Raw genomic sequence first — 10,339 nt, forward strand, 5'->3', positions numbered from 1 at the left:
CGTTGTCGCGATGAGGTGGGAGCTGAGAGGCTCCTGCTTTGCTAAAGGCCTCGGCCAGATCATGGTATTCAGAGGGAAGACCGTTCAGGTCAGCCCTCTCTACGGGCACGGAGATGACCTGGATGGAGGACGGGGCAACGGGAGCGAGGCACTTGGAGTGACAGGATGCGTCCCAGCGGGTAATCTGGTTAGTTCTCCAGTGGATTTGGGGATTGTGTTTGCGGAGCCATGGCAGGCCCAGGATTACTGGAGTGCGTGGACCATGGAAAACATAGAATTGGATTACCTCAGAGTGGAGCGCCCCTGTCTGCAGCTGGAGTTCATGGGTGAGGTGAGAGATTTGACCAGAGCCTAATGGCCTTCCGTCGATGGCTTCGACTGCGAGGGAGGAAACACAACGGATTAGAGGAATGTTGTGTAGACGGGCAAAGTCTGTTGAAACAAAATTCCCAGCGGCCCCAGAGTCTACCAGAGCTCTGGTGAGTATCCGCTTGCCGTTCGTCGTTATGACAACAGGCACGAACACAGACGTGGTGAGGTATGGTGCTTCAAGGTCTGGACTCACCGGACGAGGGGCGGTTGAGCGAGGTCTGGATGGGCAGGAGATGCGCAGATGGCCAGCCTCGCCACAGTACAAACACAGGTGGAGTCGCAGCCGTCGGTCTCTTTCCTCCGTGGGCAGATGGTAGGCGTTGATTTGCATGGGTTCAGGTTCGTCGGAGCGATCGGAAGTCGTGGTCCGAGTAGCCTGGACAGCGTGGAAAGCAGGGGTGGCACGGTGACTGGCTCGGCGAGATCTCATGAGGTTGTCTATTTGGATTGTGAGGTTGATGAACTGGTCGAGGTCCCTGCCCTCGTCACGACAGGCTAATTCTGACTGTAGATCGTGGTTCAGGCCTCTTCGGAAGATGGTCCTGAGCGTGTCATTGTTCCAGGAAGTCTGTGCAGCCAGGGTGCGATGCGTGAGAGCATACTCGGCAGCGGTAGATCTTCCCTGCGTGAGCTCCAACAAGCGATCGCCGGCGCTCTTTCCCTCTCTGGAATGCTCAAAGACCTCCCTGAAGCGTTGGAGAAACACCGAGAAGGATGGGAAAGCAGAACCATCTGGTCTCCATACAGCCGTTATCCATTCCAAAGCTCTCCCCGTCAATAAAGAACACACAAATGCAATCCTCCCCGCGTCAGTTGAATACAGAGCCGACTGTTGCTCAATGTACAGAGAACACTGGAGGATAAAACCTTTGCATCTGTCTGGATTCCCATCGAACTTCTCCGGAAGTGCAAGACGAGGAGTCGCAGTGGGCGGGACTGGAGCAGGGCTGACAACAGCGGCGATGGCAGGTGGAGATGGCGGCTCCGATGACGCAGCTTGGAGACCTCGAACAACTTTGACCAGTTCGTCCATCAGCGAGGTGAGGTGACTCAGCTGATGATGGTGGGCAACGATCTGATCAGCTTGGGCTGAATAGGCGGCAGACAAACTTGACATAGCTGCTGGATCGGGTTGCGGCGAAGTTTTCTGTTGCGAATCACCAGTCTCAGAATGATCCATTTGCAGCGTAAGTTTATTGAGAGAATAGTCAAACAGGCAGAGGTCAAAGACAGCAAACTCAGCATCAGAGGCAAGGCTTAATCGGGGTCTAATTCCAGGCAGAAGATCAGAACAGGCAGCAAACAGGCAAGGACCATGAACCAGGCAGAGGTAGCGTAGGCAGGCAGCAGGCTAGGAGAAATCAGAGACAGAAGGGGTCGAGAAACAGTCAGACAATCACTGGATAAAACGCTCAGTAGTGTTCACAAAGGCAAAACAAAACTTCGCACTGAAAGCTGCTTGTGGTGCGGTTAAATAGCCTGGTAGATAGGCTGCAGCTGGGCATGGTGATTGGAGTCATTAGGGAGGCTTATGGGGAATGTAGTGCAAGTGAAGATCAGTATTCGGGCGAGGGTGCTCTCTGCTGGCCAGAGACAGAGGTTACTGAGTTTGGGATCGTGACAACTTGTATTCAGCAAATTGTTGATCAAATATGAGATTATAATGTAGATTTCTATTTCAAATAAATGCTGTTAATTTGAACATTCTATTAATCAAAGAATCCTGAAAACAACAAAAAGTTATCACAAAAATATGAAGCAGCACAACTGTTTTCATCATTGATAATAATAGTAAATGTTTCTTGAGCAGCAAATCATCATATTAGAATGATTTCTGAAGGACCATGTGACACTGAAGACTGGAGGAATGATGCTGCAAAATCAGCTTTGATCACAGGAATAAATTACTTTTTAAATATTTAAATACAAATCAGTTATTTTAAATTGTAATAATTGTTCACAATATTTCTGTTTTTACTGTATTTGATCAAAACATTTTAAAATTCATACTAACCCCAAACTTTTGAACGGTAGAGTCGGGCAGGTCTGAGTACTGAACTATCGTATCAAGTTTGTTGTCTCTGCATTTTGACGCCCAGAACCTATGTAATAAACACTGGTGCTTGAACATGATTCAGGAACAGAACTGCTCTAAGGAAGCTGATTTTTGAATGATTCTAATCTTCACTATAGAGGCACTGCACATATCTGGAAGGGTTCAGGACCAGACGAGACGCTTATAGATCCTTTCAGACTCAGCGTTTGTCCCTCCAGAGGCAGGAAGGTAAAACGCTGCATCAGAGACGTGAAGAAGAGGAAGAGCTCCATACGAGCGAGCTGCTCACCTGGACACATCCTCTTACCTGGAAATCAAGGTCTGGATCAGCAAATATGCTCATAATCTGAGTAAACATGATGATAGAGCTGTATGGACATAACTTACCTATTGAAAAAGGGATGAAAGTGTCTTTTTTCAAAAACATGCCATTTTCGTCCAGAAAGTGTGCAGGATTAAATTCATATGGAGTGCTGTACCGGAACCAAAGGAAAAACAGACGTACCCACGGGGGGCAGCGAGGAGTGCTAACCCGGGAAGGACAGCGTTCGAAGTAGAGGCAGTGAGTGTGATGCACTTACCTGGCTCTGCGGGTCCCATCAGGGACTGGCTAGGGAGGCATGAGGAACCAGCGTGTCCTCGAACGCACACTCCCTACCTGTGGCGAAAGAACGGGGGCTGGGAAGGAGGAAGCAGTGCGTCGTTCACTATCCACACACACCCTGTATGACCGGAGAGTTAGGAAACCGCTCTATCTCGAGAATTTGGGTACAGCTGGCCATGGGGCAGTGGCGAAACAGAGCCAAAGTCAACTTCCTGGGGAGGGCTCGAGCGGCACTGTGAGGCTTAACAGGCAGAGCTGCCATCGTCTCACAGGAGCTGGACGGGAGCCACAGACGATTCCTCCAGGTGGGCGACACTTTGCAAGCATAAATGCACCGCAATTGCATACTCCACCTGGGGAATCCCCACGAACCCCCTGATCGCCCCACAGTCAAGGGTAGTGAGAGAGGAAGAACTCTTAACAGATTATGGCACTAATTTGCCTCCATACTGCCAAGGCTCCTAATGTACTTCCGGGAAGTAAGGCATGGGGACGAGGCGAGGCGATCTTTGCGTTGCGCTTCGAGCCCAAAACCAAATTATTCAGCCGTGACTGCTCAGAATGAGTCAGAGCGCGCAGCAGCACGGCCAAGCATGGCTGTCATCTCTGAATCCGAACAAACACAGCAGAAGCGGGAAGCTCAGCATCATCTTCCTCTCCAGAGGACGATAGCCCTCTCACTGATGCAGCTATCAACATCTGATCCTCATCCGGAGAGCCGAATGGCTCACAGGGTTGCTCGTTTAGTTACCACTTGAAGGTAATTGGACTCCCAGGCGAGACCCCATGAAGTTAGTCCGACGTAACGTCAAACTTGACTGACTGAATAGGAATTACACGATCTCTGAAGGGCAGACATGAATATTCATAACGGAGGTGCTTAAACATGTTCCAACTCCCAATAAAGCCCTCTTAAAGGAATATAAATATACCAGGGCATCTTATGACGACACTACCTTCTCAATTTCATCCAGATAACAGTCAATGTAGTCTCTGGGGTTGGATGGGTCTCTCTCCTCCTTGTGTTTTCTGAATTCCTCCTGCAGAAAGGGCTGAAGTTTAGACATGCTGGCGAATGCCGTCTGGTGTTTTCCTGGCAGCAACGACATGAGGGTGGGAAACTGATTATATAACTGTAAAGAGACAAATAGAGGTCAAAATTATTTTCAAACAATGCAACAATTTAACAAGGACTACTATTGCTTATGAAACTGATGTCCATGCTACTTGTCAATCAAGCCCAGTTCATTTCCGTTTCAATCATATGTATGAACTTTTTTATTTTTAGATTGTTAGCCTTGTTTATGACATTGTGATAGCAGGGTGAACTCGTACCCGACCCCAGTTCGAGAGGGGAAGCTGTAAGAAGTCATCCACATACTTCTGCATCAGATGAAACTGATGATCATCATACTCAAACCTGTGACCAAACACCAACCCGCTGATTATATTAGCCACGGCATTGGTCAAAAGACGCTGAGGGTCAAAGGGCAAACCTAGAAACAACCAAATTAAAGAGCAATGTTATAAGATTTAACAACAGAAAACCTGAAAAACAAACAAACTTCTCCTAAAAAACACCTTTTCCTTTCTTTGACCTTCAAAAAAGACACTTGCACTTGCAGATAGTGGCCTCTAGAGGATAGTATGTACACACAGCCCTTCAAGACATGATTATGACACTGAACTAATATTTTATTCCCTGGTTATAATACAGATTTTTAAAAAGGTGCATTCATTCTGTTTTCATATTTTTTGGGGTTTATAATAAAATAATGACAGTAAATCTTTTCTGTGAAGAATAAAATGATGTCTGGCAATTAAATGATGCTCACTGACCTTGTTCAGTCTGTACAGAGTCACAGAGACAGCGACACTCCTGCAGGATGGAGTTTTCTAGAGTTTTCTTCCCCACACCAAAGTATTTCAGTGTTGCCAGAGCAAAACGCCTCTGTTGACGCCACATGTGCCCACTTGACATAACTAGACCTACAAAGAAAGAATTATTTTAGGTAATGTTTAAGATTTTGCCAGTATTTGAGTCAGATGCATTATAACTTTTTCTCCATCTGTACCTTTCCCTTTACTGAGCTTGTCAACTATAGGGAAGTATGGCCGGTCTGTGAAGATGTCCGCCTGTTCCACAAATGCCTCTTTGAAAGTCTCATATCCACTGAGCATTATGCAGGGTTTGTTTCCCAGATAAAGTGTGCTCACATCTCCATACCGCTCAGCAATCTGATCAACATGATCTTCATGTTATACATTCACATAAAATAATTTTACATACTATATTGTATACGTCATATGAGACTTTACCCTCTGAAAGGAGCCCAGTGGATCCCTAAAGCCTATATTCATTGCGTTTCCAAGCAAGGGCAGAGGGAAGGGTCCTGGCGGCATGTTCTTTGACTGAACATCTCGCAGGTGTTTCACCAACAGCAGCACACACAGAAATATCAGGAGTCCCTGAACATCCATCCACTGACCCATCAGCTGTGACAACACTGACGCCATGCTTACTGAGACCAGAGAGACCATTACACAGATATTTAACTTACAAAGACATGTATCATGTAACAAGATATTTCTATTTCAAATAAACACTGACTAAAAAATCCATAAAAATCCATATTATGGCCTTTTTCGAAGTCTTGATTTTGTTTTTGGGCTCTACTAGAACAGGTTTTCATGCTTGATGTTCAAAAAACGCATTATTTTTCTCATATTTTAAATTGTTGCCTCTCCTCTCTTCCCAGTCTGTCAGTAATGCTTTGTTTAGTCCCTGTCTCTATGAAGCCCTTCCTTCTGAAAAGCGCAATGAGCTCTGATTGGACGGCTGGACCAGTGTGTCGTGATTGGCCAAGTGCTTTGAGTGTGTTTGGGAAGAGTCCTGTCCCTTACCATAACCACGAGTTTCAACACACTACTAACTACAGTTGTAATCGAAATTATTCATTATTATTCACCCCCATTGTAAATCAGATTTGTTGACAAAATGTGCAGACTTTCAGCTGTTTGCAATCAAACTAAAGTAATTGAAACTCAGCACAACAAATGTTTTCAACTGGTTTCCCCAAATTCAACTGAAAATATTAAATTTGTCTCAAGCACAGCTGATGCAACTAATTAAGGGCTTCATTAGTTGCACCAGGTGTGCTTGAGCTAGAACACATGAAATATCTGAGCTGGCTAGGTTGGTTGTGTTCAGGTTTGTTGACTGCATGTTAGAAATATGGCTAAGTCAAAAGAATGGACCAACAAGTTAAGAGAGGATATCATCGCCCTTCACAAAATAAAGGAACAGGATACAAAAAGATCAGAGCGCAGATCAGAACAAGAAGTTTTGGGATTCTGTCTGGAGGAAAAAGAATGAAGCATATGCTGAAAAGAACGGCAAGCTATAAGCTAATGGTAAGCTATAGTGTAAAGAATCAATCTTGAATTAATTTCAAAGTGGAAATGCTGCCATTTTCCAAACAAAGTAAATTTGTGGAGCATGTTTTATCTCACATCTGAATAATTAGTGAATGTCTGACTAATAGTCCTGAACTTTCAACCACTGCATGGAGAACTAGGACATAGAGTATGTCAGAGAGAAAATCCTCCTAATTATCATACAGGAACTCAATTCACACAAGATGTTATTTTACACTCTTGACCTTGTAAACACACTGTTGTCAGTTATGAATGTTTAAGTCTGTTGCACCTGATATGTGTGAAGTGGCCTAGTTTCCCACTGATGCTTACTGTTATTATTGTTTTATTGTTAGCAGGCGGATTTTTTTTTTTTTACAGAAAAAGTCCCTTCAAGACTCTTTCAACTCGATGTAAGAAAGACATTTAACAACTGCTTCCTAACTGAATAAACCTGAATTAACAAGTACAAGCAGGATGGCTGTTGGGTCAGAAACACAAACATCTTAAATGTTAATATGGGATAATTACGATCGCTTTTCCACTTGCCCTTCGCTTGATCCCATTTAAGGCTTATGGAACTGTGGTAACATTTCATCATTGCGCTAAAACCCACTTCATTAATTGTAATAAGTGAGGGGAGATAATTGGCTGTTCTCAATGGCAGATCAAACAACCAACCGAGTGTTCATGACAACCATCAAGTAAAAAGTATACTTTTACTTTTTACTTTTACTTAAAGGAGCTGTATGTAAGATTGTGGCCAAAACTGGTACTGCAATCACTTTCAAATGACTGTAGAGCGGTGCATCCCCTCCCCCTCCCCCATGACTCGAGGTTGCCAGATCGGCTGCAGGATCCAGCAGGAACGTAGGCTGCTACAAGGAGCTTTCAACTAGAGCAGAGCTGGCAACCCGGATGCCGAAACACTACTGACTTCGTGATTGGTAGATAGGTGGAGGGTGGGGCTTCAGGCCAAAACACAAGATGACAACATCAACATCAGTTGAGGGCTGCAACTTCACTTTTTAAATGACAATATCGTGGCCGTACTACTGTTGTCAGTGATATAAGTATTTGAAATGAACATGATTTCTTAATGTCTAGAGACACATCAGGGCCATTTTATGATTAATTGAAATACATTTCTTACATACAGCTCCTTTAAACTTGATCATTATTTTCGTAAGTTATAAGTTTAGTTAAGTTATTAAAGGTTAGGCTATAAGTAAGTTATTATATAAGTTATTGAATAAGTGATTTTCGTAGAAGTAAAAAAACAAAACAATTTCAAGGTAAAACAGACAAAACATTGTTTTGCAAACCAACAAGTAATTTTTCGTTGCTATTTTACAATTCCTAGACATTACACCAGCTAGATTTTAATAATACTTTAAATAAATATATAAATAAAAACGAGTTCAATTCATAAATAGAAAACAGAAGTAACTTAACATGAATTCATCAAATAACTAAATCTGACCAGACTAATGCGCTTAATTCATGAAATTATGAAAGACCACATTAAAATGTTATGGTCTACCTTGATGTAATTGTATACTTTATATTTGATAAGTTATAAAATATTTCTACAACAAAATAGAATTTGGCACCAATTTAAATTTAATTTGCCATTTCTTTTACAACTACATGCAGCTTCATATAAAATGATGCGTCCGAGTTTTTATACTATTTATTATTCAAAGTTATTATATAAGCTAGGACCTAGGCCTATATATTATTAAATAATAATAATTATATTATTTAGGCCTATTAATGACTTTATTTCAATATTATTTCAAGTAGGCCTATGTGATTTTGCCTCCCGCGCAAAGAAAGCCTACGGTGGCCGAGAGAGCTCAACGCGCTGCAACTGAAGAAAACGCATGCAAATAGAAGAAAACATGCAAATAGAAAACAACGCGTGCAAATAGAAAAAAAACACATGCAAATAAAATAAAACGCATGCAAATAGAAAAAAACGCATGCAAATAGAAAAAAACGCGTGCAAATAAAAAAAAACACCTGCAAATTAAGAAAACATCTTCATCAGTTTCACAACACACGTGTGCTCCAAATACTCACAACACCCCCAAATACAGAAACGCGCTGCAAATAACACAGAGCACAACGGAAATGTTTCCAGGGGAACCAAATAAGTGACGAACCCGGCTGGGAAGTGCTGGCATAGATAGATATCCATAAATCTATGCGTGCTGGTGCTTACAGCTTAAAATTATACTTTATTTATTTGTTTATTTGTTTATTTATTTATTTGTGCAAAACATAGAGATTACATTTTTTATGACATACAACTTGTATACAATGTACAAAATGTATTAACAATATGTTCAATGTCATCAGAATACAAATGAGAAAAGAACAATGAGCTGGAAACTAAAATAAATAAATAAAAAAGATAAAGAAGAAAAACATGAAGGAAAGATATTTATCTATACATCAGTTACACTGTACAAACTGTTTCATGTTATTACAGTTTCATAAAGAAAAGTTTCGTAAGAAATGTTAGGTAATGTAGGGTCCAAAATTTTAAAGTTGAGACACAGATATATAACGCATATTTTAAAAGCTTTTTGTAAACTAAAAATAAAAATGTATTTGCATCCGTTATGTTAACAGCATCATATTTCTGTCGTAAGACCAGCTGATGGACACCGTGCTGCGTTGTCATGGGAACATCCCACGTTGTCTTTAGTTGCTCCCTTCATCAAGTGCGTTCCACACGGCTGCCTAACAGCACACTAGAGCCCTGCTCACTCCACACTGCGATCTGCCCTTCGAAGGGAGTATGGCATAGGGAAGCTCACGAGCAATAAGCACGTCTCAGCCGGGTTCGTCACTTATTTGGTTCCCCTGGAAACATTTCCGTTGTGGTCTGTGTTATTTGCAGCGCGTTTTCTGTATTTGGTTGTGTTGTGAACTTTTGCAGCGCGTTTCCTTATTTGGAGCACACGTGTGTTGTGAAACTGATGAAGATGTTTTTTTTTATTTGCTGGTGTTTTTTTTCTATTTGCATGGTGTTTTTCTATTTGCATGCGTGTTTTTCTATTTGCATGCGTGTTTTTCTATTTGCATGCGTGTTTTTCTATTTGCATGCGTTTTTTTCTATTTGCACACGTTTTTCTCTATTTGCATGTGTTTGCTTCAGTTGCAGCGCGTTGAGCTGTCTCGGCCACCGTAGAAAGCAGAAAAAGAAAAACACATAAATCGCTGTCAGTTTCTTCATGGTAAGACAATTATCATAAAAAAAAACAAGACAACGTGAAAGTTGGACTTTCAAACCCGCCTGAGTTTACTGCACAAACACAAAACTAGGTAAATCTTGGTAAGGATATCTGTACTTACGAGAATGATGTTAATTTATCAAACAATGGATGCTCGTGGAATTATATAAAATGTAGGCGTCGGTCTGCAAGGAAGAAAGGAAGAAACTTGAGGAGTGCAGAATGTTGTTTTTGTGATGACGACACGGCGCGTCCGCCTACGGCCCGCCTACTTTTTAACGTCACAGCGCACAAATTCAGAATAAAATCAAATTCTCTATGTATATAGAAAAGTCATTTTTGGTTTTCATGAATGTGAAAAGAATAGTGATATGTATTTTATAAACATTATTTTTCTGTTATCTAAATATCACATTATCAAATGTACATTTTCTAAATGCAATCCTCATATTTTTAAGATTTAAACTTGAAATGAAAATGTATTTTGAATCTATTGAGTTATCTAAAAACTTAAAAGCTATAATAACAGTGGCTGTGTTTAAGGACTTGGCACTTAATCTGGACCGAAAGAGTGAAGGAACTTAATCTGGATTGAAAGAGTGAAGGATTCTGGAGTATTGCTGTATTATGTTATGACAATGACGA

The 10,339-nt window shown here is 41.7% G+C and overlaps 1 protein-coding gene across 1 annotated transcript; it reads right to left on the reverse strand.

Annotated features, from left to right (window-relative positions):
• Positions 1-2,125: 2,125 nt before the first annotated feature.
• On the reverse strand, positions 2,126-9,903 carry LOC130069868 (cytochrome P450 2C23-like). Its single transcript, XM_056234019.1, has 9 exons — positions 9,816-9,903; positions 5,352-5,554; positions 5,108-5,270; positions 4,872-5,021; positions 4,368-4,528; positions 3,977-4,165; positions 3,010-3,038; positions 2,816-2,901; positions 2,126-2,735 (listed from the first exon to the last, which is right to left on the reverse strand). The coding sequence occupies exons 2-9, from the start codon at positions 5,547-5,549 to the stop codon at positions 2,560-2,562; spliced, it is 1,152 nt and encodes a 383-aa protein (XP_056089994.1). The 5' UTR covers positions 5,550-5,554; positions 9,816-9,903; the 3' UTR covers positions 2,126-2,559.
• Positions 9,904-10,339: the final 436 nt, after the last annotated feature.

The sequence above is a fragment of the Rhinichthys klamathensis genome, unplaced genomic scaffold (assembly GCF_029890125.1).
Source record: "Rhinichthys klamathensis goyatoka isolate OS25496 unplaced genomic scaffold, OSU_Roscu_1.1 h1tg000386l_1, whole genome shotgun sequence".
NCBI classification, from domain to species: Eukaryota; Metazoa; Chordata; class Actinopteri; order Cypriniformes; family Leuciscidae; genus Rhinichthys; species Rhinichthys klamathensis.

Excerpts from the sequence above, each read along its gene's own strand:
- LOC130069868 (XM_056234019.1), bottom strand. The coding sequence starts at position 5,549 with ATGGCGTCAGTGTTGTCACAGCTGATGGGTCAGTGGATGGATGTTCAG. Across the intron at positions 5,271-5,351 it reads CACTGGGCTCCTTTCAGAGG|ATTGCTGAGCGGTATGGAGA; the intron begins GTAAAGTCTCAT and ends CATGTTGATCAG. Across the intron at positions 4,529-4,871 it reads CTCTGTACAGACTGAACAAG|GTTTGCCCTTTGACCCTCAG; the intron begins GTCAGTGAGCAT and ends GGTTGTTTCTAG.